Source organism: Chaetodon trifascialis, chromosome 8 (genome assembly GCF_039877785.1).
Source record: "Chaetodon trifascialis isolate fChaTrf1 chromosome 8, fChaTrf1.hap1, whole genome shotgun sequence".
NCBI classification, from domain to species: Eukaryota; Metazoa; Chordata; class Actinopteri; order Chaetodontiformes; family Chaetodontidae; genus Chaetodon; species Chaetodon trifascialis.
In genome coordinates this window covers 24,527,215-24,554,657 of record NC_092063.1, presented here as the reverse complement: position 1 = coordinate 24,554,657, position 27,443 = coordinate 24,527,215, and the positions used below count along the sequence as shown (strand labels likewise).

Genomic DNA, 27,443 nt, shown 5'->3' with positions numbered 1-27,443 from the left:
AATGAACTTGAGCAACTCAGAATTGCAGATGAGAGGTTTTTGTTATTTACTTTGAAACTTCTGCACTTATTTGAACTTTTTTTAACCATGGGTCTTATGAGACTGTTGTTGTAATGTTTGTGTATGTCTAATTAGTCTTTATTTGTTCCATTTCTTGTTTGTTTCTCCAGAGTGTAACTGTAATGGCCATTCAAACCAATGTCACTTTGACATGGCCGTGTATTTGGCCACGGGCAACGTCAGCGGAGGAGTGTGTGACGACTGCCTACACAACACCATGGGACGCAACTGTGAGATGTGTAAACCTTTCTACTACAAAGACCCCATTAGGGATATCAGAGACCCACGGGTTTGCATTGGTGAGTCATTTGTGTTTGTTTTTAACAAAATGCTTCTTCTTCGTCTTTTCAAGTGTCCCATTTACAGTATGTCTTTTTGTTCTTGCCTCTCAATCCTTTTCCCCTATTTTTTAACACTCACCGTCTGACATTTGACTGCCAGCCTGTGACTGTGACCCAGTCGGATCATTGGAGGGAGGGGTGTGTGACAGTCACACCGACCTGGACATGAGGATGATCGCAGGACAGTGTCGCTGCAAAGCGAACGTCAAAGGCAAGCGCTGCGACGACTGCAAGGAAGGTTATTACGGACTCAGCCAGAACGACCCGCTGGGCTGTCAACGTAAGTATGTGTGTGACTGCCACTGAAAATGCTGTGTGTGTCAAGAGGCATGAAAATGGATTTCTGCTGTTTTGATATATGAAACCACATAATCTGCAACATCTTATTCTTTGTGTGTGTCTGTGTGTCTGTGCGTGTGTTTGTCTCCATCAGCTTGCAACTGTGACCCTCGTGGCATCATCATGATGGGAGCTCCTTGTGACCAGATTAGTGGGGACTGCTCCTGCAAAAGATATGTCACTGGTCGCTACTGCAACCAGTGCCTGGTTAGTCACCACTGTTGTTCTTTTAAAATCTGTAGCTAACTGTGGACTTCATATCAAAACATTGTGCTGTTGATTAACATTCGCAACTGCAATAATAAAGGAGCATATTACATAGTAACAGCTGTACAAGCACAACAGATGTTCAAACACAGTGCAGAGAGTAGAAGCACACACCAGACATACCAGTATGCAGCCTGGTTTTGAGGTTTGTTTCCATCCCTGTAGCCTGAATACTGGGGGCTCAGTAACGACCTGGCTGGCTGCAGACCATGTGACTGTGACTTCGGTGGAGCATTCAACAACAGGTAAAGTTTTTCTGTGTCTTTAAACATATGCTTTTGAGAAAGAAGGTTTTTTCTAAGAATGGTTTATTCAGGTACCGTGAAATCAGGCTGTGAATCATTCGCCCTGTTCCTGAATGGAGACCTCAAAAAGCACAAAAGATGGAAAAGCCGCTGTGCCACTGAAAGTTTGCCTGTGTCTGTTACTGAAGGTGCATGATGGAGAACGGCCAGTGTGACTGCAGGAGGCATCTGATTGGCCGACAGTGTTCAGAGGTTCAGCCTGGTTATTTCTGTGCCCCACTGGACTACTACAAATATGAAGCTGAAGATGCCACTGGACATTCCCCCGCTGACTCTGCTCTGCCGGTGAGCACTCCCACCTTTAGATGTGGCCAGAATTTTAGTGTAAAATGTTCAAAAAATGAACAAACATTATCAAGAGAATGTGAAGAAATACTGTAGCAACAGCAGCAACTGTCTCATAATGCCACAAGAAGTTCAGCTGGCAATTGCTATATTTCACAAGGTCGCTTAGATTTTTAAGCCAAATAAATAAACAAAATAAACTCACAAGAAATATTCTTGCACATGTTTTCCCAATTAAACAAAAAAATGAAACAGTACATCTTCTGAATTCAAGTCATCTCTCTTTTACTGAACTAAGACAAGCTTAATTGGCTATTTAAGTCATGGTGGTATAACCACCAGCAATGCCCCAGTGCTCCCAGCTCTTGGTCAGACCGGACTCTAATTAGCTAATAGGGCCACTAGCTACATGGCTGACTGAGCTAACTAGATAACAGCAGCTAGTAGCTACAGCTAAAGATGGCTACAACAAAGAGTATAAGAAGCAGCAGCTAGGAGTTACTCTGGGAATATGCTGCTTCCAAGTCGTCTGGAGTTATCACATTGTACCTTTAAATGTTTGATCTGATATGAATAAAACTCAACTGGAAGAATGTGACTCTTGAAACTGATGTGAGGTAATCAGCTGATGGTTTTGATAGAAGACATAAATCACAGTTGGATTTTGCTGGAACTACAGAAACACTCTGTCCTCTGGCTAGGTTCTCTGACAAACAGTCTTTGGATGTGTAGACCTACTTGCAAACTTAAACCAGGAAACAGTTCCTCTCAGAATTAATGTCAGTTAGCAACAGCTGATATATTCTGATTTATGAGCATATCTGTTCATTTGACCAACCACAGAACTCAGTCAGTCACACTGTTCACATTCACACACTCTCATATGCAGCAAAATGCTCACTCTGGACCCGGCTGTGGTTGAAAGAGAGCAGCGCTTCAACACTGAGCGGGACTCCCTGGAGCTGCTGCTGGTTAAGTTTCATTTATACTGTCTGTGTTCATGTGGCCTTTAAGGTGAACTGGACTGTCTGTGTGCAGCCCACACTTTCTGGCCTGACAAAAGAAAAAACACGTTTTTCTATACAGACACCTAATGTAGTATAAACAGCCTCAGGAAGTACCCAGAAAGGTGACAGACCTTGTTTTGTAGCCGGAACAAGATATTTGTCTCTCAGTACCATTCACAGAAGGTCTAATCTTCTTATGTCTGTCCTCTGTATATCATACACACACTGTGCAGTCCCAGATCAAACATCATGTCTTGGATAATGTTATGACTAAAACAGAGGGAGATTTCATTTTGTTCTGACTCCACCAAGGTCGTCTTTGTGAGGGGATTTGGATGGGTTTGCTTGTTTGCATGCTGAATTTAGACGCAGTGGTGATTAAGCTTTGAGAAGTTTCATTATCATCCCTCATCCCTTTACTCTACCAACAAGCACCACTACACCTATTGCTTTTCAAATTTCCTGAACAGTTAGGCAACTAGAAAAATGCTGTTTATCTTTCTTCTTAATACAATATAAGAATATAAGAATACAAAACCAAGACCACAAATCAGAATTGCAAAACACTATCCATACATAAAGTTAGACAAACAAACCAATTCAGTTAATAATACACCTGCTGATGCACAACCTTGGACACATCATCATTGTTGTTTCCTGGAGTCACTGGGTGTTTCGGGTCTTACAACAGGCACCCTCCTTGCAGGCGACCCAACCGAGGCTGATCAGACCCCAGCCTGTGTCCTAGTGGCATGCTGTGCTACTGCCCCCACTGGTCACCCCTCTTCAGCCAGAGCCATCTGGAGGCTTTTTCTGCTGCCTCCATGTTGTTGATTATGGCTCTTCTTCGGTGGGCACCTGTTATGCCCAGTGTGCCGTAGGCCTTGCTCAGGGAGTGACTAGCGAATCCCCGAGTGCCCACCTCCACTGGCATACACCTGGTCCTTCACCCTCCAACAGTCCTCCACCAGCTCCTGGTATTTTTCCCTCTTCCTTTCATGTGCCTCCTCCATCCTCTCCTCCCAGGGAACCGTTGGCTCCAGCAAGATGAGTTGTTTTGTGGCCTCTGAGACCACGATGATGTCAGGTCTCAAACTGGACTGGGTGATGTGTGGTGGAATTTTCAGCTGCCTCTGCAGGTCAACTGTCATCACCCAGTCTCAGGCCGTAGAGAGCAAGCCAGCAGAACAGTTCTTGGATGTTTTCTCCGGCCTTTGTCCTTCCTTGACAAAGTAAATGGCCTTTGCTGTGGCTTGGGTGTATCAGCTTCCCTTGATCCCCTTGCTGATTGCCTCAGCGATGGATTTGAGGACCTGGTCGTGCCTCCATCGATACCGGCCCTCACCCAGCGCCTTGGAGCAGCTGCGCAGTATGTGCTCCAGTGTCCCTATTTTGGAACACAGGGGGCATGAAGTGTTTCAATTTTGCCCCATCTGCACTGGTTGAATGGGCTTGGGAGGACATCGTAGACACCCTGAATCAAGAACTTGATCCTCTGGGGGTTCCACTTCCAGATATCCTTCCAGGTGACACTCGGCTCCAACGCCTGCTCCCACATCATATATGCACCCTGCTGCCCCATGGCCACTGCTCTGCTGGTTCGCTCTTCCTCGACTGAAGCTCGAACCTCCTCCTGCACCAGCCTCTGCCTTTCCCTCCCCCTGGCAGTGTCGTATCTGGTCGCTGTTAGGCTCCCAAGTCCAGCTCTGCCTTGCGCCACTGTTCCAAGGATGGCCTTGTGCTTCAGTCGAGTTTCAGCTTGCTGGACTGCCTCGGCTGCTCTCCACTTTCTCCCTCTCCTCACAACAATCCCTGCCCTGGACACTTTGGCATCTCTAGATCCCGCGCCCTGCAGATGTTCCCGCGCCCGTGCCACTATGCAAGGGCTGAAAAGGGAGGGCGTAGAAGGAGGCACTTAGCTGAAAGGGAGCCTGAGTTTGTTGGTGTTCCCATACAGCACGATGTTACTAAGGCTGTGTGGCGGTCCCAGCCATCTGCATAGATAGCTGCACAGTCATGGGGACCTCGTAGATGAGCAGAGGCCAGAGGATTCTTGGGAGGATTCCTTGCTGATAGACCCAGGCCTTGAATCTTCCAGGGAGCCCAGACTCATCCACTGTTCTCAGCCAGCCCTCCAGTTCTGCACTAGTTTCCTTGATCGAATCTCTGTCATTCAGACTGCAGTTGAAGACCTTCCCCAGGCTCTTCACTGGCTGCACCAATGATTCTAACAGACAGACTTTTCTTTTTGTTCCCCTGGTTTTTTGGATGGCATTCTGTTGTGAATAAGCTGGAAACAAGGGGATAGAGGGGGGCTATGACATTCTCTTCCAACATCTGCTGTTCTCAGCTAGCCCCACTCTTAGCAGTTGCACAGTTGTACTGTATAGTAAAGTCTGTGAAGGACATTGTTTAACATATCTTTTCCCCTTGCCTCTTGCATATACTTACCACTCTTATTATATGAGCCCATGTTTTTCACACTTATTTTGAACTATATAACGCAACACTTTGTGACAGTTTACGTAGAATCAGGTAGCTGTAGCTGATTATACTCAAAAAAATTGAAAACGTTTGACATTTGGTTAAAACACAATATTGAATTCCCCCCACCCATCTGTGCACTACTGTGACAGGCCTGTTCCTGCTGTCACATTCATTGATTCATCTCACCCGCCTCATCCTCCTATCCTTCATCTGTTTATCCGCTTTGTCACATTCTTCACTGTCTGTCTCCTTCACGGCCCTCCACCCACCTCCTCCGTCCTCTCTACTCTGAGGAGACCCCCTGCCCCCTCCACTTCCCCGTTCAGCCCTTCGGGCAAGCTCAGACACTCCATGCTTACAACATCACTGCTACAGGAATGTGGAAAAAAGTGACTTGTTTTGAGAGGAAAAGCAACAGTGCACGACACCAAGCAAGAGGAGAGGCATCTTTGACACCCCCTATTGTCCTTAGGGGGTGAACATGGCTTTGACTTTGACTGTTGCTGGATCGAAATTGAGTTTACATGTTGATGCACAAAGAAGAGATTCAAACTCCACAGCTGAAATGACCCATAGGAACACAAGAAAGTAGCACAGATACCAACCTGCCACAACTAATTACTGCTGCGGAGCACACAAATTTACGAACATGTACAACACACACACACAGAAACTCTCAGCCTCTCATTCTTTGTTTCTCCCTGTCACGCTCCTGCAATTTAAGCCCAGCATGGCTCTTTCTGCTCTGTCTTGTCATTTTCACGTGTGGAACGAGAAGCTGTGCAGGATGAATCCCTGCAGGTTCTAAGAAGTCTTGCTGTAAATAGTTTCTATGTGTGATTGGCACAAGTATGAACCCTCTCCTCTCCTCTCCTCTCCTCTCCTCTCCTCTCCTCTCCTCTCCTCTCCTTCCGTTTCCGGCGTGAGTGTGAGTGGTTGCAGTGGTGGTGGCAGAGTGCGAGTGGCGCGGAAGTTTGAATTTGTTTCCTTTTCACGGGTCTCAGGTGTCTTTTCTCTCCACTGCATGTGCTGATCAGGTAAGGTTTTTGAATTACTTTTGACGAACTGTTGCTTGTTCGATCACTTGTTAGGGAGTGTTTTTTTCGGAGGGATGGCGTCCGCCGAGACGCCACCTCCGTCCCTCCGGTAGGGAGTGAGGATAGTCCCGCCTGACAACAGTGTGTCGGTGGAGGAGGTCCTGCTGGCTGTGGGAGAGCAGGTGGGTCACGAACAGCTAAGCTATGCTTCCCACATGAATAAGGCTGTGGTGGTGTTTTTGAAAGGTGAGCCGCAGGTGAATCAGCTGATTGAGAGCGGCGTGTTTATCCGCAATTTGTTTGTGCAGGTGTCCCCGCTGTCGGTGCCCTCCACGCGAATCACCATATCTGGTGTTCCGCCGTTCATACCAAATGAGCTGTTGGAGCAAGAGCTCCGCAGGTTTGGCAAATTTGCCAGCGGGATTAAAACGGTGAGTTTAGGATGCAAAGATCCTAAACTGAAGCATGTTCAGTCGCTGCGAAGGCAGCTATTTATGTTCTTGGACTCTCCGACTCAAACGCTGGAGGTGTCCTTCAGAGTCAAACACGGGGAGGGCTCATACATGGTGTACGCGAGCTCAGGTCAGATGAAGTGTTTTGAGTGCGGGGATGTCGGGCATAAACGTTTGACCTGTCCGCACAGACAGCAGAAGACGGTGAGCGGCCTCGCTCGCGCAGACGCGTTGGGCGGTGCCGGGGGTGGCGGCGTGTCTGCTGCCGCTGCGGCCGCGGGCGTGCTGCCGCTCGCGGCGTCATCCGATGCGGATGGCGGCGGGTGCTCTGCCGCTGTGGCAGCGGCCGGTCTTGCGGTCGGTGCTGTTGTGGCTAACACCGCCGTAGCCGACTTTGTACACGTCGAGGCAGCTGACGTGGCGGCAGTGCCGTCGCCGCTGCTGCTGCAGCTAATAGCGTGACAGCCAGTGTCACAAACACCTTAGGTGGAACAGAGCAGGCTGAGGAATGTGAAGCTCCCGTGGCTGCATACAGTCTGAGGAGCTCCCAGTCTGCAGGTACTGACACAACTCACAGTTTCAGGTGAGGAGATGGACTTTGATTCAGAGTCAGACACTGTCTCAGTCAAGGAGTTTTCAAGCAGAAATACTGACCTCTACTCTCTGGAGGACATTAAAAACTTCCTTGACGAAACATATAAAAAATCAGCCAAAGTTACAGATTATTTCAATGACACTGATAAATTCATTAGATCCGTTGGCGTGTTAAAAAGACTTGTTGGGTTTGATCTTCTTGATGAGAAGAAACGTTTTCGCCTCAAGAAGCACATCACAGCCCTGAGAAAGGAAGTAAAAATTAAGGGTAAAAGTGTGCGGAAAACTAAACGTTAAAATATGATCATGCACAGCACGGTGCTTCCTCTTTTTGACTGTTTGTTGTTTGTGTCTCTTTGTCTGTCTCTCTTCTCTGCCCTCTTCATGCAGAGCCTTATTACAGGGACCTTAAACATTAATGGTGGGAGGGATAGGCATAAAAGAGCTATAATTTCTGAGTTAGCTACTCAAAAAAAGTTGGATGTGTTGCTTCTACAGGAAACACATACAGTCTCAGGGGATGAAGTAGACTGGGGCCTATGGTGGGATGGACCATGCGTCCTCAGCCATGGCACAAATTTTAGTGCGGGGATAGCAATTTTGTTTACACCATCAGCAAACGCAACTGTTCTGTTCTCTGTTGAGGTGGTGAAGGGTCGCGCACTCATTGTTAAGGCAGAAATACAAAGTGCTGCTTTTGTTTTTGTAAATGTGTACGCACCAAACCACGGCGCTGACAGAGTTCGTTTCTTCAGCACACTGGCAAATGAGCTGCAAAAATATCAAAATGAGCAGATCATTATGGGTGGGGATTTTAACTGTACTTTAGATTTCACTTTAGACAGGACACATGAAGAACCACATCCACAATCATCACTTCACTTGAAAAATGTCACCACACATCTAGATCTGTTGGACACATGGATGGTTAAACATCCCCACACGAGACAGTACTCATGGGTGAGGGTCAGCAATAACAGGGTGAGTGCCGCCAGGTTGGACAGGCTTTACATTTCTGGAAGCCTCAGCTCCAGGCTTGCCTCCAGTAGCATCTGCCCAGTTGGCTTTACAGATCACCATCTTGTGGCCATGGAAATGGTAACCTCGCCGGGTAAAAGGGTTAACTCGTACTGGTGCTTTAATAACAAGCTCTTACAGGACATTACCTTTTGTAAGGCTTTTGAGGGGTTCTGGCAGCAGTGGAAACTGAGGAAACCCCTCTTCAGTTCCCTGAAACTTTGGTGGGAGGTAGGCAAGGCCCAAGTCCGAGTCTTCTGCCAACAGTATACATCCTATTCCACTTCTAGGATAAAGGCGGCAGTGCATGACCTTGAGGCCAGCATTAAAAACATTGAGTTGGGGCTGCACGGAGACCCAGACCCTAATATGGGTTCTCTGCTACAAGTGAAAAGAAAGGAACTAAGCTCCTTACTACAGGAGAGGATGAAAGGGGCTTTGGTAAGGTCTCGCTTCCTCCATCTGAAGGACATGGATGCCCCAAGCGCCATCTTTTTTGGCTTGGAAAGGTCAACAGCACAGAGGAAGATGATGACCTGCCTGAAGCTCCCAGATGGCAGGGTCACCACCAGCCCAGAGGAGATGAGGCGACACGTGGTGGATTTTTACACTGATCTCTTTGCTGCGGAGGATTGTAGGACCGAGTGTCAGGAAGAGCTGCTGCAGGAGCTCCCCCAGCTTAGCCCAGGGGAGAAGGATATTCTGGACTCCGAGCTCACTCTAGAGGAGCTGACCACCGCCGTCCATCAGATGGCATCTGGGAAGGCTCCTGGGATTGACGGTCTCTCCAGTGACTTTTTCAAACAGTTCTGGAACATTATGGGATCTGACCTTCACGCAGTTCTGGTCGAGTGCCGCCGGACAGGTTCTCTTCCTGTCTCATGCCAGCGGGCAGTCCTCTCACTCCTGCCAAAGAAAGGAGACTTGGCTCTTCTTAAGAACTGGAGGCCAGTGGCGCTCCTTTGTACTGATTACATGGTTCTCTCTAGAGCCTTGTCCAACAGACTAAACAGTGTACTTGGTGTCATTGTCCACACAGACCAAAGTTATTGCATACCTGACAGAAATATAATGGACAATATTTTTCTTGTTCGTGATGTGATAGAAATGTGTAACTTTTGTGATGTAAACACAGGGATTTTATCACTAGACCAGGAGAAGGCATTTGATAGGGTAGATCACTCTTATTTGTTTTCTACACTTAGGGCTTTTGGTTTTGGTGATGGGTTTATGTCGTGGGTTAGTCTGTTATACAGGGGTGCGCAGTGTTTGGTGAAAATGGGGGCAGGGCTGAGTCGGCCAATCCCTGTGCAGCGGGGGATCAGACAGGGTTGCCCTATATCAGGCCAGCTATACAGCTTAGCCATTGAGCCCTTGCTGTGCAGGTTGAGGGGTCGACTCACCGGTTTATCGCTGCCGGGTCCTGCTCTCAGTGAGCGTCCTCCAGTGGTTTCTGCTTATGCGGATGATGTAAATATCTTTGTCACAAGCCAGGGGGACGTTCACGGTCTGCGGGATGCCCTGTCCCTGTATGAGAGGGCTTCATCTGCACGGGTGAACTGGGCAAAGAGTGGAGCGTTGCTAGTCGGGCAGTGGAGGGGTCAGCCAGTGCCCAGTTTGCCGGGAGGGCTCAAATGGGGTAAAGAGGGCCTGAAAGTGTTGGGGGTCTTTCTGGGCACTGAGGCTTTTCAGTCCAAGAATTGGGAGGGGGTGATGGAGAAAGTGTGTGCTCGGTTGTCTAAATGGAAATGGTTGCTACCCCAGTTAGGGGGAGAGTTCTGGTCGTAAACAACTTGGTCGCCTCGACTCTATGGCACAGACTTGTCCCTCTTACACCACCACCGGGCCTGATTGAGGATCTCCAGAGGGCCATCGTAGACTTCTTCTGGTCCAGCCGGCACTGGGTTCGTGCAGCAGTTCTCTACCTTCCTGTGGATGAAGGTGGGCAAGGCCTCATTAACATTCAGGCAAAGATTGCCTCTTTCAGACTTCGAACGGCACAGGAAATATTATATGGATGTGGTCCCAGCTGGCTGGACACCGCTCACCTGCTGCTGAGGAGAGCCGGGAGGTTGGGATACAAGAAACAGCTGTTCCTGGTACAACTGGAGGAGGTAGACCTGACAGGGCTGACTCCGTTTTACAGCTCTGTGGTGCAAGCATGGAGGATTTTTAACTCATCTCGCACCACAGAAGGGACTCCTGGCATGTGGCTATTCGAGGAACCTCTGTTCTTCAATGGATTCCTTAGAGCACAGACACTGCAATCAGCCAGCCTGAGGGCTAACCTCAGAACAGCTGGCTGCACCAAACTGGGCCACCTGATGAGGGCAAGGTTGAGTATGGATGCCCTGAGGGACAGGAGTGGCATTACTTCTGTGAGGCTACTCAACAGAATGGCGGAAGAGGTTTGTGCTGCCCTGCCAGCATCATTCAGAACATTAATTACATTAACATTAATAACCATGCTCAATGTGAACAGTGGACAGAGGGGATGGAGTATGGTTTCCCTTCTGTGGTGGTCACACCTTCTGTGGGGGAGTGGCAGGAAGGAGGGGGACAGCTGCTCTCACTTGCAACCCCAAAGCTGGACAAGTTTCAGGACGCTGGTAAGAAAGCTATCTACCAGTGTTGCGTTAAGGTTTTGCACCTGCGCTCTCTGGCAGAGCTGAAGGAGTCGAGGTGGACGGAGTTTTTCGGCCCAGACACCTCTCCCAAAGGCACCTGGCGGTCCTTGTATAAGCTGCCCCTGGATAAGCGGGCAGCAGACCTCCAATGGAGGGTTGTACATGGGGCAATAGCTACGAACAGATACAGAGCACACCTTGATCCGGAGCTAGGGGAGGAGTGTGGGTTTTGTTCAGACTCAATTTTCTCAATTCTCAACAATTTTCCATCTGTTTGTCCAGTGTCCGCGGCTGGCTGCGCTGTTTGAACTTTTAAAGTCCTGGTTTCAGGCCCTCGGGGAAGATTTTTCTTTTAGTTTGTTTATATATGGCCCGAGATAAAGTGCAAAAAAGAAAATGTTGCACACTTTAATCAGCTTTCTTTCAGGGTCCGCTAAGTTAGCCATCTGGCTGACGAGGAAAAATCTGGATAAAGGTGTCGGCAGTGTGCAGCCATTGTTGGTGCTGCAGGGTCTGCTGAAGGCCCGACTAAAGATTGAATACACATATTATAAGATGGTGGACAATCTGCAGACTTTCAGTCACATGTGGGGCATTGGGGGGGTTCTCTGCTCTCTAGGGGGCAATGGAGAGCTCATTACTAATTTTTGAATGTTAATGCTGGAATAGGACAGACTTTTTCTTTTTCTGTGGTGTTTTTGTTTTTCTTTCTGTGATTCAGGAATATTTTAGCTCATTGTAAGAAGGGATGAGGATTTGATTTTGTGTTAAAGTTGGCAAATAAATGGCTTTTTAAAAAAACCTCTCCTCTCCTCTCCTCACCTCTCCTCTCCTCCCCTCCCCTCTCAGGGCAAAGTTCGTCCTCAGGCAGAGACTGACTGTGTCCAGCACCTCAGCAACCAGCTGAGGAGGCACCGCCGTCACCGTCACATTACCAATTCCCAACAACATCGGGCAGCACTGAGACGCATCCGCCAGCTCCAGCAAACAGTAGGATATTTGCTTTGATTCATTCACTGGTTTCACTTATAGTTTGACAAGACACACAAGAATCTTAGGATTAGCATGTTAAAGTGAGAAGACAATGTTTTGGAAGTAAGTGCTATCACTTGTGACATTTGTGGGTCTAATAGTGAACTCAGTTGGCCATTGGACAAAAAATAATGTAGATTAGTGGTTTTCTACCTTTTTTGGCTTTTGCACCCTAAGATATGTGAACTTGTAACCCCACATCACAGGTTGTCCTGTGTGTGATGGGTTGTGAGCAGAGATTTTTCCTTACTGGATTTGTCTCATTTTAAGGACAGTGTGAGGCCTCTGGAGATGAAATAATCCAGTATTTCAGTTATTTCAAGCGTTGTTAGAGGGTCTAAGATGTGATAATATCTAGTATTTGCTGATTCAAATGTGTCTTAGAGACTGTAAGAGGTGAAAAATTCCAGTATTTCACTTACATTCAGCCTTTTTACTGGCCTGGAAAGGTGCAACTTTAAGGTATCACCTGAAAACCACCTGAAAATAAGAGTGTTTGTTTTTTTGTAACCTTAGAATGAGTTCTTTTTATCCACAGAGGGAGAGGGTCCATTTCCACCATGTTGCACCGTCATGTTGCAACAGTAGCCCAGAATAGACTAACCAAACACTAACATTACAGAGCACCTTACACATTTTTTGAGAGTTTTGCAGCCACTGTAGTTTATCCTACTTGTTTGGAAAGGGAGTGGTGTAGTGAGGGGAATAGATGCCACTGAATGACCCCTAAATGCCACTAAATCCTAGACAGTGGTCCTTAAAGCATCTTATCTGTCGTTCCCATACTCCCACAGAGTGAGATCACACAGATGGATTGAACACCCATCGTATTGCATTTCGAATCTCTGACTGGCTCCACAGTTGAATGGCTTCACAAAGTTCATGCTCAGAGCCAATAAAGTTTGTTTGAACACATAGTGGATACTCCTGCACTCAGGCAGGAGTCAGTGTCCAGTGTGCAACTTCTGTGTGCACCGCTGTGGTTGTGGGGCAGGTAAACAGCATGCCGTATCTTTTCACAATACCGCGGCCCTGTTTCCCATCAATCGACCCCAAGTAATCAACACCGGGATATGTGAAGCGTGGTTTGTCAGGTAAGGCTACTGTAGAAGCATGATGGTTCAACATGGTGGAGTCCATGGAAGAGGACCCGCTCCCTCTGTTGACATGAGAACTCATTCTAAGGTACCAAAAACACAAAGACACAGTCTTTTTTTCGGTGAAATTAGGGAAAAAGGGAAAAAAATGTAAAAGCATCTCTATGTCCCTGTCACAACCCACAGGCTGCTAAGTCATTGCTACGGAAAATTTTCTAAATGGACTAGCAAGAAAAAGACAGATAATAATGGGTTATTGCTCATTGTGAAAAGTCCTTAATTCCTAAACAATTCCAACAAAGATATAAAGTCTTAGGTTACTCAAGTTGTCAAGTTATATGAGTATTGTTTTTTTTAACCCTTTGAAATAAAACTGTTAAGCTTCAGTCTGGGCATATGAAGAACAAGGCAGTTTTTCTTCTCTCTTCTCTCGGACAAAGTCAAATAAGTACAGCAGATGTGGATGTGACTGGTATTGACCCCATTCAGAGGCCGTCTCAGAAGAGAGAAGAAGAATGAATACCTTTCTCTTACACAAGAGTGCTAATACAACAATGAGAAAATACTTCAAAATTGCAGTTGAAGTGGAAAGGTTTTGGCATCAAAATCCCCTGAAAGTCTCAAAATAAAGTGCTTGTTCTGCTGGCTTAGGGTCATAGTAACTGTTGTATTGTGATCTTTTATATTATTAAGTAGTAATACTGATGCATTGTAAAACAAATGTTCTTTTGCATATAGTGTTCATATTTTGGGTGTTTTCTCTAATAGTTCTGTTTTGATGAAATATTAGATAATTTGACTTCTTTGGGCTTTGAACAGTTACGTAAATGAAAACATCTCAGAAGTTTCGAGGGGAGCTCACTCTGTGTTGCCTGTGCAATTTTACACCAAACCTAATAATTACAGTATAAACTTATCTTCAGTTTTGAAGTTTTTAAACTAAAAGGATAATGTCACGCCATTAAGTTTAGTTGCGTTTAGGATTTTAGAATCCAAAGCAGTGATCAGTGTCATATGATTGACAGGCAGCTTTAGTCTTTGTAACAGCTGCTTTATTAGTCTTTGCATTCCAGGAACCTGTGATACAGAACACACACACTCGTCATCCTGAAGACAGTAGATGTCAGTAAGGAGATGCAGAGATTGCTGAAGTATAGTCTAAAGTAAAGGTGGTAATAGTTGAGAAAGATCTGTCTGCATCTCCCAGCCAGATGTGAGGACTGTTCATAGAGGGCACACCCCCAGCCATATGGTGTCGTGGACGGGACCTGGTTTTGCCCGTGTCAAAGATGGTGCCGGCCTGGTGTTCACTATCGACAACATCCCCTATGCCATGGAGTATGACATCATGATCCGCTACGAACCTGAGGTGTGTGACCATGACTTACATGACTGATGGAAAACTCTTTCGCCTAATTAATGAAGTTCTTTTAAAGTAAGCCGTGTGTGTGTGTGTGTGTGTGTGTGTGTGTGTGTGTGTGTGTGTGTGTGTGTGTGTGTGTGTGTGTGTGTGTGTGTGTGTGTGTGTGTGTGTGTAGTCTACAGAGGACTGGGAGGCTGTAGTCAGTATTACATCTGTACTGCTGCCCTCCAGTCTCCGGTGTGGAAACCTCCTACCAACTGAACAGCTCTACACAGTGACCCTGCCGCACCGCAACAGGTACCTACACTTGTGTATTGTGTAAGTAAGTGTATGTGTAAGTGTGTTTGTGTGAGTGAGAAGTCATTGTAACCAATGTGTTTGATTGATTCATTAAAGGATTTGTTCAGGTATTGCAGGTGTTGAAGTGTTTTGTGATGTTTTATGGATGAGGATGAACTGCATCATTGCATTGTTGTCTATTAAACCTGCCCTGGCGTGTCTGCTCTGTATGAGTGTATCCTCATGTCACTGTACCCTGTGGTATTTTTTTTACCATTGATTCACTGATAGGAGGCAAACATACCAGAAGGCCTGTATAAGGATCAGGTACTGTGATATGAGGCTTTGTTGTATGTAGATTTAGGGAAAAGGTTTGGAGACGAGTAGACAACAGTCCAGTGTAGTGTAGACATTCCATATAAAACCCCATACACCTGGCTCAGCTTATCCCAGGCATAGATCACATCAGTGTGATCTATGCCTGTAGGTGCAAATTGGCCAATGTTAGCATGCTAATAGGCTAAACGAATATGGAGAACTTGATAAACGTTGCATCTGCTAAATGACAGCATGTTATCAGTGCCATTGTGATCATGTTAGCATGTTAGCTTTTAGCTCACTTTCACAGTACTGCTAGCATAGCTGGAGACGCTTGTTATTTTGCACTGCACTCAGACCAGCTCACAGATCAAAGGCCAATTGTACCAGTTATTGCCTCCTTTTTTTTAGCTTTGGCAACCAACACTGTTCACTGACACTGAAAGAATTAAAATTGGACGTAACTTTTTTCTGTGCTCAAATTGGTAAAGAGACTTGTTAACACTAAGGACATGGTGATCAACTACAGATCAACTTGAAATGAAATCAGAAAAGATAGAAAATTTTCATTACAGAAGTCATCATATTTCTTATGTCATACATTTTCATTTACATTTGGCTGTTCTCATATGGCGCCCTTTTAGTCTAAAGGCTTGTTAATAGACTCATTTTATCTATGTGAACAGGAAGATCATTTGAAGCCTGAGAAATGAAATGAAGCAAAAGTAGGATACAGGATAACAAACGGGGAAAGACTAGCACTTGGACTGTTTAGTTTCAACCTGCTGAATAGTCTTTCAGAGTCTGAACTCATCTGGAACTATGAGGTCAGGCACTGCCTGGATCTGGCTGTCTCAGCCTTCCACTCTCTTCTGCTGGTCCATCAGCCAAAACCAATTAGCAAAGTGAGCCCAAAACACACGCCAAAGGCAGGTAGAGAGTGGGCCAGGCCGCCCCTGGGGAACAGTGGTTGCTTTAGAAACATGGCATGGAAGTAGGAAGTAACCTCTCACCTAAATGTCATAGTCACATGAGCAGCTGGGAGAGTCCAAGCTTATTCAGCATTTTTAGAAAAGGCCCAAGCATACAGTAAAGCAAAGGTTGGTAATGTGTTGGCATTTTTGTTCTATTGTTATTTTCTTATGTATTATTATATCTCTTAACATCAAGTAATCAATAAATCTACTGCTCTGACAAAAGACACAAAAACATACGGTATCTGTGTCCACCACAGGCCTGTAATACAATGATGCACTCGAAAGCGCAGTACACAACTCCTGAGTGTAAGAGCCACTGCTCAGGAACAGACTCGATCAGCAGCTAACCCAGTAGTCAGTGGTGGGTAGAGTACAAGCAAAAAAGTGCAATTACTTTCATAAAGAATGACTCGAGTAAAAGCAAAAATGTACTTGGTTAATAAATGACTCAAAATACAAGTATCAGTGCAAAATAGTGAAAAAACAACAAGCTGCCTGCATTTTCAGCTATGGTATCTGCAACATCCTTTAATGTGCCTGCAGAGGTTAGGAGTAAAATTTTTTTGTAAGTGGCGACCTCCGTGTTTTTTGGGAGGCACAGCCAGTACTTCATCGTGTCATTTGAAGCCACAAACACAAAACACAGAGAGAGAAAGAGAGAAGGAAAAGAGAAACAGAGAGGAAACAGAGAGAATACAGAGGAGCACATTCAGACAAACTATATGCATACGGGTATATATAGAAATGAACATGCGTTTATGTATTTTAGTATTTTAAAATGTATTTTATGTGTCCAGATACATCCAGATGCCCAGGCCATTCTGTTTCGAGCCCAGTAATCGCTATGTGGTTGCCATCAGGTTCCAGCGCCATGGGGTCTCTCACAGACATCTTACAGCCTTCATTCTGATTGACTCGGTGAGTTAAATCTGTCAGCTCACCACCATCATTATCCACCACTAAGCCTGTTAGAGAGTCAGCAGTAGACTTCCAACAAAACATTAAAGAAACATGGCTTTAATAAGTAGCCTGCCACCAATGTAGCTGTCATGATAAAAAGACCAAGCTTAAACTGATCTCAGAAAAGGTGATCTCACCTGCATTTTGCTTTTTGCTTCCAACATGAGGTCTCCCCCTGGTGGTGGGAAATTTACAGTTGCAAGTGTTGCATTTCTCTGGCCGTAGGTTTTAAATAAATTAATTAACATTCATTTAAAGCACCTGATTTATAATCCCACCCTGTTTACATCCATAGCAATAACCATAATATAATCCTCCACTTTTTTAATCCTTGTTTTTCCTCCCAACTAGCTGGTTCTGATTCCCAAATACACTGAGCTTCCTGGTTTCCAAGGTAATGAGCCAGAGGCAGAGCAGCGGCGGGAGGAGATGATTCGCTACATGTGTCTGGATTCCTTTATGATGACGCCGATGCCTGCTCTGGCTGAGATGTGCTCCAAACTCATCTGCAGTATTTCATCCATCATCCACGATGGTGCTTTGCGTAAGTTGACAGATGAACACACAAAACAAGATTTAGAGGATGTGGGTTCAGAGTTTTTGAGCTTGTTAAACACAGTAGATAAGTGGCTGTTCCCTGTCTTTTCTGTATGTGTTGTATCCAGCCTGTCAGTGCGACCCTCAGGGCTCCCTCAGTGGTGAGTGTGAAAGGGTTGGAGGTCAGTGTCGTTGTAAACCCAATGTGATGGGTAGGCTCTGTGACCAGTGTGCCCCAGGAACCTACGGCTTTGGAGTGAATGGCTGTACTGGTGAGTATGTTGTGCTATCAGCACAGTTTGTCAGCGATAACATGATGACACCTTTACTCAGTGCCATTAATAAGTCGGGTCCTGTAAGTTTAACAGGAAGCTTAAAGGCAACATGTGTTTCTCAAGTTGCAATAAGCTGAGTAACCAGAGCCCATTTCCAAACAGTGATTATCAATAGACTGACCCTGAATAACTTTAAATACCCCCTCCCATCCAGCCTGTGACTGCCACTCAGAGGGTTCCTTGAGCCACCAGTGTGACCCAGTTACAGGCCAGTGCCAGTGCAGGCCGGGAGCCACCGGACGTCAGTGCTCAGACTGCCAACCAGGCCAGTGGGGCTTCCCCAGCTGTAGTCCCTGTCAGTGTAACGGCCACGCAGACATCTGTGATCCCCGCACCGGGGAGTGTAGAGACTGCAGGGACTACACAGCAGGACACCTCTGTGAACAGTAAGGCTCACTCAGTGTCAGTCTGTGCTTAACTTCATCCCTGGTTGTCAGACTGATGGGAAATGTCTCCCTCTTTTGTCCCAGTTGTGCAGATGGGTTCTTTGGAAACCCGGTGCTTGGTTCAGGGCAGCACTGTCGGCCCTGCCCCTGCCCTGGTAACCCCGGTTCAGATCACTTTAACGGCCTCTCCTGTGAAACAGACCACTCCTCGAACCAGATCATCTGTAACTGCAGACAAGGCTACACTGGTAAGCCATCACACTGCGGTGACACTGTTCACTTTTCTTTTGTTTGTTTGGTTGATCACTTTCTACTCCTCTAGGTGAGCTGGCCTGCTCTAATTTAGGGTGTAGAGACTCAGCAATACATAACCCTCCACTGAAGTCTCACATTAGTGTAGAGTTCCAATTGTCATGTCATATTCTCTCCTTTCTCCCTCAGGGCCCCGCTGTGACCAGTGTGCTCCTGGTTATTATGGAAACCCAGAGCAAGGCGGTGGACAGTGCCTGCCATGCAAGTGTAACGGCAACATCGACACCCAGGATCCTGGGTCATGTGACCCCAGGACCGGTCAGTGCCTTAAGTGCCTGTACCACACTGATGGCCCATCCTGTGCACACTGTCAGCATGGTTACTATGGCAACGCGTTGGCTCAGGACTGCAGACGTAAGTGATGATAGCAGATTTTTTTCATTTAACTGTAATAAAGATCAAATTCTGTTTCTTCTAAGTGTTGACGATGTAGATGCTGAAGCTATTTTATGAATAAAGTCAGTGATGTACCACCAACTTTGAAATGTAAAGAGAAAAAATATATTTCATTATGCGTGCGTACAATGACTACGTCCAAACCAAACAGTTTTTCAAAAGCATTCATTTTGTCTGCAGTGCTATGGAGCCCATAGAGTGAAGCCTTACTGCCTTCTCTCTGTGTGAGCATATCATATGCTTCTCTTCTCAGGTTGTACCTGCGTGACTGCTGGCGCCATCCAGTCTGCTTGCAGTGATGGCCAGTGTCACTGTGACAGGCAGACCGGAGCCTGCCCTTGCAGGGAGAACGTGGCCGGCCATAACTGTGATCAGTGTGCTCCTAACCACTGGAACTATGGTCAGGACCGAGGCTGTGAGCCCTGTGGCTGCGACCCAACACACGCCACAGGAACGCACTGCAACATGGTGAGGAAAAATGGAGGCCTCCAAAAGCCTGGAAGCTGTTGATGCAAAGGTTTAAGAAAATTTACTAGATATCAATATCTGTCTGTCTCCGTTTTTCCCAATCTGTCTCTCTGTGTCTCAGTTCACAGGCCAGTGCCACTGCCGTCCTGGCTTTGGAGGTAGACAGTGCAATGAATGTGAGCAGTTCCACTGGGGAGACCCAAGGGTGCAGTGTCAGGGTAAGTCAGCTTGTGACAGATACTATAGAAAAGGAAGGATCAAACCTTACCTTACGATACGGGGTCACATTTTTGAGGCAGATATGTGTTAGTTGTCTATTTCCAGCAGTAATTATGGAGAGACATTTAGCGATCTGTGTATTCTGCCCAATCACTGAAAACTCTATTTCAAAGGGAGCAAGGCTTATTTAATTCCTCTTGTGGATCCTTTCTCACAACCAGTTCAGGGTCCATCACACAATCACATGCAAACTGAAACAAAACACAGGCTTTGTGTCAAGTTAACATGCAAGCAGCAGGCAAACCATTACGTGGACAGCTGGAGTTATTCAAATAAGAGCCTGTGTGTCCTGTCAGACGCACGTGAGATGAATGACTGAAAAATGTGACTGAAAAACAAACTGTAAGGCGTTCTGTCCCTGTCTCTGATCAGCATTACGCACATGCTAACACACACTCAGTTTGTGTGTCATTTATCCAACTGTTTGCAGTGTGCATCTCTTTTCTTATTGCACGTGCATTAGGGAGGGTAGGAGGAGACATGTTTACAGAGGCTGGCTATATGTTCTGCTGGATTTACTAATTTAACTTGCTCTTTAGATGATGGCCTGTTTTGTGGTGAATATTCTCTGTCTCTGAAAAGCAGGCATAAGCGTAACAGATGGGATTTACAAGAGCAGCAGGGAAACCTGTGGAGGGAAAAAACATGAGTTCAGTTTTATTCTACAGGAATTTCAATGAGATCATTTTGAGTAAACATGTCACAAAAATATCCATCAGTTCATTAAAAACATACACATAAAGACATTACATATCTTGTTTGGAAGTATGAAACATCAATGATTATCAGTGATTCTCGAGCAGTAAATGACAGGGGCAGGGAGCTGCGGCTGCTAATCATTAAACTAGAATTTGAACCTGACATTCAGTGAACTGTGAAATCCCTACAGCCTGCACTCACATGCACAGTGTCAGTGAGGCAGTCTGGCTTAATCTGCTTTACAGTGATGCATGGTGAGGCAGCAAAAGCCTTTCTAACACCAGACGAGGTGTTATTGTTGTTTGATTTTTCTGTCTTCTCCTCCTGTGTTTCTTGACTCTCCTTCTGCCTCCTTCCATTCAGAGTGTAACTGCCATCCGCTGGGTTCAGAGATGGCCCAGTGTGACCGATCAACGGGGGCGTGCCAATGCAGGGAGGGAGCGGCGGGGAAGCACTGTGACGAATGCGCTCGCGGCTTCACCGGAGACTTCCCCAAGTGTGTCCAGTGTCACCCGTGCTTCCAGCTGTGGGATGACGCCGTATGCCAGATTAAAAGAGACCTGGATCACATCCAGTACACCGTGCAGAAGATCCTGGAGAGCGGGGTCACGCCGGGAGTCGGGGACACGCGCATCAAAGAGCTGGAGAGGAAGCTGAAGCAAGTGCAGGATCTGATCAGTGCGGAGGACAGCGAAAGGATCCACCATCTGATTGGACAGAGCATCGATGACCTCAGGTGATGATGTCATGTAGTGTTATGATGTTCAGTGACGTTGGCCAGGATCATGCATCACCTGCCACCATCTACCTAGATTTTGTATGAAATACCTCGCTCTTTGTGTTCCAGGGCTGAGATTGCCCTGACTGATGGGCGTTTGATGGGCGTCTCCCGAGAGCTAAACACAACAGCAGAAGAAGAAGAGGCACTGAGACGCACATTGAGCGAGCTAGAGAGAGAACTGAGGGCCGTCAACACCACTGTGGCTCACAAACAGCACCTGCTGGAAGACTACCTCACCTCAGGATTTGCAGGTAGCAAAATCAGTCGAGTCAGTGAATTTTGTTGTAGAAAATGTCATGTTGCACCCTGGTAGGTTTGGTCACCTGGTAGACCAAACACACCATGTATGGAGGCTGAGTCTTTACAGTGGCCCGGGTTTGATTCCAGCCCAGGCTGTTTGCTGCATGTCACCCCCTCCCTCTTTCCTGACTGTCTTCGGCTGCACTATCCAATAAAGGCAAAAACCAGAAAAAAAAAGTCATGTGACAGTACAGTTTAGAACAGTATGAGCAAAGGTTAAAATCTACAATATATATGAAAACGCTCATCACTGTAAAGAAAAAGTAGACTAGACTAGAAAGTAATAAAAATAATGTCCACATTCAAATTTGGTGAACCCCAACCAAGCTAAATGTTCAAAAACTGTAATTAAAACTCTTAAATCCTGCTCCTGTGTCCTCACAGATCAATTTGAGAAGGTGAAGAAGTACTATCGGGAGTCCTTGGAGGCTGAGGAGAAGTGCAACTTCACAGTGTCCAACCCTGAGAGTCCTGTGCAGCACTCCAAAGAAACCCGCGCTGTCATTGAAGACTTGCTGGATGCCAATAAAGACAAGTTCCACCGTGCTCTGGCTGCTCAGAACAAATCCTTAAACGAGCTGCAGCAAAAGGCCCATGAGCTGGATAAGAAGGTCCATCACCTCAGTCACAAGGTGGGCAGGTTTCATCCATTCATCATTTCACTCATGTATCCATGTGCACCATATTAGTCTTGCATGGAAAATGTTCCATAAAAAGCTGATGATAGATACTAATCTACACTGTCAGGTTTATCAGTACTGACAACACACTATGTTTAAACAGAAGAGTGACCAAAACGCATTTGATTGTTCAGAAAGAGCGATTCTGACAGTGTTTTGACCTCCGTGATGCTTTTTAAACATGGGAATTAAGATTTATCCTGTAATGCACCACAATGTTGATTTGTCCAGTTTGTAGTTTATGAACACAGAGAATATAGTTTTATGACTTGACAATGCTCTTGTTTTCCCTTATTACTCTTAATTGGTTTAACGTGCTCATATCCTACAGGGAAATCTAGTGGCCACAGGTTGTCATAGTGCTTCCACTGGACAAGGATGGATAGAGTTTAGTGAACAACCCTGGATATTTTTCTAGAATAGTAGCCCATCACCCTCTATTTATGACTTAGATAGATTTGTCTGGCCGTTTTTAAGAGTCTTCTAGGAACAGTTCTTGAAAACATACAGAAAGTAAGTGTCACTACTCTGCATACAAAAAGCACACACAGCAGGCTGTGGAAAAAAATGATCGTGTACAATGTTTCCAGTAAAGGTGGTAATTGTTTAGGCTATCTGTTGTTGATTCACTGTCGTTACTATACTTTTCCCCCTGGTAGTCTACAAGCCAGCATAAAAATAGATTCATATTTATATGTTTTATTTGTGCTTTATTCTTGTTTATAGGAAAATTAACATTTTCCTATTTTTCGTTTTCATCTGAGTGATAGTGTATTGTTGCTCTCTCCAGGTGTGTGGCGGTCATAGCAATTCCAGTGTCAACGGCAGCTGTTCGGACAGTCAGTGTGGTGGTGCTGGTTGCTATGACAATCAGGGCAATCGTGTATGTGGAGGAGAGGGATGCAACGGGACGGTAAGCACTTCTGTGGCAGCGCTGAATCATGCCAGGAGCGTCACCGACAGTCTGAACGCTGCCAACGAGGAGCTGCAGAACGTGGCGAGAAAGGTGCTGAAACATTTGTACTGAATGTAGTGACAGTGACAGATGCTTTCAAGTTTAAACTTTCTCCGCTGACATCTTGGTCTTCTGTGTCCAGCTCCAGGATATGGCCTCTCTGACACAGGATGTGAAGAACCAGGCAATGGACACGCTGGAGAAAGCCCGGAAGAAGAAGGACCACTTTGAAAACAACAACAAGAAGCTGAAAGATTTCATTAAGCAGATCAGAGACTTCCTCACTGGTATATTGATTTTGTTGTAACTGGTGATCTTGGCTTTGGATGAGGTGAATTCATATTGAAGATTATGTCTAACCGCTACAGAAGCATTTCTTCTGTGGCAGAAATGATTTCCTGGGCTTTCATTTTTTCTTTGTTCCTGCATTTTGCATTGTTTCCCCTCCTTTTTGATTTCCAGAGGAGGGAGCGGATCCAGAGAGCATAGAGAAGGTGGCTCTGCAGGTCTTGTCGATCGAGCTGCCCATCAACAGAACCACTCTGGACAAAATGATCATGCAGATAAAGGACAGCCTTTCCAACCTCACCAACATCCAAGAGATCGTCAACCAGACCTCACAGCACATCAGCAAAGCCAAGGAGCTGCTCAACAAAGCTAGAGAGGCCAAGTATGTGCACATTCCCTTTAGACAGAGGTTCAACTGCATCAGCAGGGCTCAATAACCAGCACTGATCCACGAGAGCAGAAGCTACTATGAATCAGAGTTCAGCAATGAGTGAATCCACAGTGAAAGTCCAAAATAAGCCTTCAGAACACAGCTGTGACCTGCAGAGGCAGCCGCACCTGTCAACCTTCAGGCCGTATAGTAACAGAAAGAGGAAATTATGAATCAGCCAAGATTTGAATCAATGTGTATTTTCTTTTCAAGATAATATTCCCTCTCAGAATACACTCAGCATCATACTGTTGGATCTGTATGTGAGATTGTGTAAGATTCTGTCCTTTGAATAACAGAAATTGACTCTCAGAGCTTTTCTAACAGTCAGTCTGGTGACAGATTCCTAATATACGGAGAGCGCTGAGCTCCACTGAGCTCTCAGGACATTTAAGTAAAAGTTCTGTTTCCTCACTCAGGTTTATTATTACTGGGAATTTTGCTCGTGAAATGCAGTGTCTTGATATTTGCAGCATGTATGGTATTATATAACCCTCTACTAATACTCCATATACAGTAAATAGCACAATATGGCAGAAGATGTGTTATTGGTTTTTTGGGACATCATGGTGTTTCATGGAGGCAAACTTTTATTTGCCTCAAATACACCACAGAGCTTCTCCTCTCAATCTGTTGAAAGGGTCATAACAAAAAAAATGGATTTCACAGATGCTTTTAGTCTTGTTTGTCCAGAGTTTAAATGCAGCATCTGTCTGCATGACAGCAATAGAGTGGAGGTGAAGGGAAGTTTGTGGTGGGTACTGCTTTGAAAAAGCATTTTGAACACAACAGTCCATGATTTGATTTCCCAGTCTACATGAGAGGTCTGTGAAATGTAAAAGGGTGGAGGAAGAGATTTCACACATGCATGCAAGTCTTGTAGGACAGCTGCAGCATTTCATAGCTGATCTCAGAGTCACACACAAGGAGGACGGTGCCATTGTCAACGAGTCAGTGGAACTAATTAAACATACTATGCTGTGTACTACCCTAATTTAACATCTGAAGAGACAGATATTTCCCTCAGAAGTTACAAAGAGAGTGAACATTGGACTTACATGGAGTGACCAGAAACATGAGTCGCAATAAATGGGTCTGTCTGCCGGATGTGGAGATAATGTAGGCATCTGTTTACTGAAGTTAAAGGAATAGTCTGACATTTTTGGAAATACACTTATTCACCTATATCGAAGACTGATACCACTCACATATCTGCCTGTTAAATAAAAGACTACAGCCAGCAGCCAAGAGAGAGTGGCTTGGCACAAAGAATTAGTTTAGCTTAGCACAGGAAACAGCTAGCTTGGCTCGGTTTGGTGGATCCACCTACCAGCACCTCTGAAGTACCCTAATTAACACGTCATATTTAGTTTATTTTAACTGCACAAAACTTATTTCCACTGTTGCCAATTGGCCAAAAAAATCTGTTGCAGGTTGCAGGTTTAACAAAGTCTGAATTGTTGGATCTAATTTCTAACAAGACCACAATATTTTGAAATATTCCTTCATGAACATGTGATGTGATGTGTCTCTCTCACTCAGTATTGTGCATTGGCATTGTGCAGGAGCCGAGCAGAGGGAGTGAAGGATGCAGCCAATAATACCAAGCAGGCTTTGGATGTGTCTGAGAAGGCCATAGAGAAAGCAAGAAACGCCATGCGTGAGGCCCGCGACAACCTGAACAGCACCAGGAATGCTACAGCTGAGGTAAAACATGCTTGAAAGTTGCTGTGTGTTTGAGCGTGTGATAACTTGTTTGCTGTAATGTATAAAATTGCAGGTTTTCAGATATTCTCCCTACTTCCACAGTTCAGACATGGGCAGGTGGACCACCTGACTGTAGAGCACTTTTTTCTCTCCAACATCAAAATATTACATTCTCGCTCCCCCATCGCTCCATTTGCCCTCTTAATTCTTACACTTCTTTATGTGTCATTCCCTTCTAGGTGGATGAGAGGCTGACACAGCTGGAGGATAAGCAGATGGAGGTCATGATGCGTTTAAATAATCTCTCCATGGGGGTGGAAGCTCTGAGGAACAAGACGGAGCAGAACAGACAGATGGCAATGGATGCCAAAGCACTGGCTGACAATGCCACACATGTGGCATCCTCACTGGAGCAGGTAACGATGAGCGTAACAACTTGTGCTTTTATTTTGAAAAGATATGCGTATGAAAGCAGTTTATGCTAAATAAAATGAATGCTGTTGTCTCACAGAGCCTCAACAACACAGAGAAGCGGTACCGTGAGCTGCGGATGAAGGTGGACTCTCTCGGTGAGGGGTCTGGAGGTCTGGACAGCATCAACCAGAAGGCCAAGGATATGAAGAAGGAGGCAGAGGACCTCCTCAACAAAGCCAGCAAGGGGATAGAACAACTCAGGAGTGAGTTCACAAGCTTCTTCTCATGTTAATAGTCTGTCCATTCAGTGGGCTCTGTGCAGGACATTGTGGGGGGTTACAACCAGGAGAAGTCACAGGCACGAGTGGGGGTGAAAAGTTGTTGATGTTGATGACAGAAAATTATGAGAATTGTTATAAAGTATTCTAATAAAAGATTAATGTTCCCTAAATGTCCAGAATCAGCCTTGATGTAGCTCCAAGCCAAATAACAAACTGCATTGTTATATGTAAGATATAGTATTTAGACCTACAGAAAAACCTTTGTTACACTGTTCCTATAAAAGAAATATCAGGAAATTTCCATTGATATAATATAATCTCTGACATTATATCACACTGGTACATCCAAATTAAAACATGTAGCACAACTCCACCGTACCTTCAGCAGGGTTGTCTGAGACTGTTCAGGTCACTTTTTCTTACTTTTGGTGATTAAGTCATGATGGACTGGAGAGAAGTTGTGCAGTAAGTTTTGATTCTGATGGACCTGCTCTGAAGCTCACACTGCTCTCACCTCCTGTGGCTACTTTAATCAGCCTTGCTGCTGTTCAGCTCTAGCTGTGACCCATGTTGACATCAGTTTAACTCCCTGTGCTTGCAGAACTGGAGAAAAAGTTCAAGAGTAACGAGCAGCGGATGCAGAAGCAGCGCATGGAGCTGGATGAGCTGAAGGAAAACGCCACTGTGGTGCGGGATGAGATTCGGGAACAAGTGCAGAAGTATAGTAACTGTGTGTGAGGATGAGGATGTTACAGTTCCCTGTTTACTATTCTCTGCTGTGAGCCTGTGACTGGGACAGAATAACTACATGACCCATGAGAAGAAAAATCTGCTTTGATTGGTTCACTGGTATAGTTTCAAGTTTTACACAATACAGATGTAGTGTTATATCACAGAAATGCCTTCCTCTGACTTTGTACTGTTCCACCGTTTGACTCCTAGATATCAACACTGTGGTGTTTCTGTCTTAAGCTATTACAACAAATGGAGAGCATTTGTTTCATTTTATCAGCCATGATAATTGAATTCATAAATAATAAACAGAAGGAATATATAAGAGTATGTTATCAGAAATTTGTTATCTTGACCAAAAGTGCTATTAAGACTTTGTGTGTTTTTGCTGTAATTTGACCCACATTAGTATGGTATTCACAATATGACGCTCCTATTAAGAAATATGTGGAAATGTTTGATTTTTGAAATTAAATTGTGTGTTTATTTTTATTACAAAAGAAACTCTTGATTGAATACATATGAATGCATACAGCAGTATTCTCATAAGCAAAATTCATTCTGAGGTGTGAGGATGGAGACAAATAAATTTGATACAGTTTATGTAAATTCATCACAG

The 27,443-nt window shown here is 45.3% G+C and overlaps 1 protein-coding gene across 1 annotated transcript in view; it reads left to right on the top strand.

Annotated features, from left to right (window-relative positions):
• The window catches only part of lamb2l (laminin, beta 2-like), a 61,733-nt gene extending 34,290 nt beyond the window's left edge, over window positions 1-27,443 (top strand). The window contains exons 10-35 of the mRNA XM_070968281.1: window positions 171-359; window positions 502-681; window positions 835-947; window positions 1,173-1,252; window positions 1,441-1,597; window positions 11,668-11,808; window positions 14,155-14,316; window positions 14,486-14,607; window positions 16,682-16,802; window positions 17,196-17,388; window positions 17,510-17,653; window positions 17,871-18,102; window positions 18,187-18,350; window positions 18,544-18,768; window positions 19,064-19,278; window positions 19,400-19,496; window positions 20,620-20,992; window positions 21,104-21,288; window positions 21,722-21,969; window positions 22,808-23,023; window positions 23,115-23,259; window positions 23,435-23,642; window positions 25,256-25,397; window positions 25,637-25,813; window positions 25,909-26,074; window positions 26,694-27,443. Coding sequence (XP_070824382.1) covers window positions 171-359; window positions 502-681; window positions 835-947; window positions 1,173-1,252; window positions 1,441-1,597; window positions 11,668-11,808; window positions 14,155-14,316; window positions 14,486-14,607; window positions 16,682-16,802; window positions 17,196-17,388; window positions 17,510-17,653; window positions 17,871-18,102; window positions 18,187-18,350; window positions 18,544-18,768; window positions 19,064-19,278; window positions 19,400-19,496; window positions 20,620-20,992; window positions 21,104-21,288; window positions 21,722-21,969; window positions 22,808-23,023; window positions 23,115-23,259; window positions 23,435-23,642; window positions 25,256-25,397; window positions 25,637-25,813; window positions 25,909-26,074; window positions 26,694-26,830 — 4,532 coding nt within the window. The 3' untranslated portion in view covers window positions 26,831-27,443. The remainder of the gene's footprint in view (window positions 1-170; window positions 360-501; window positions 682-834; window positions 948-1,172; window positions 1,253-1,440; window positions 1,598-11,667; window positions 11,809-14,154; window positions 14,317-14,485; window positions 14,608-16,681; window positions 16,803-17,195; window positions 17,389-17,509; window positions 17,654-17,870; window positions 18,103-18,186; window positions 18,351-18,543; window positions 18,769-19,063; window positions 19,279-19,399; window positions 19,497-20,619; window positions 20,993-21,103; window positions 21,289-21,721; window positions 21,970-22,807; window positions 23,024-23,114; window positions 23,260-23,434; window positions 23,643-25,255; window positions 25,398-25,636; window positions 25,814-25,908; window positions 26,075-26,693) is intronic.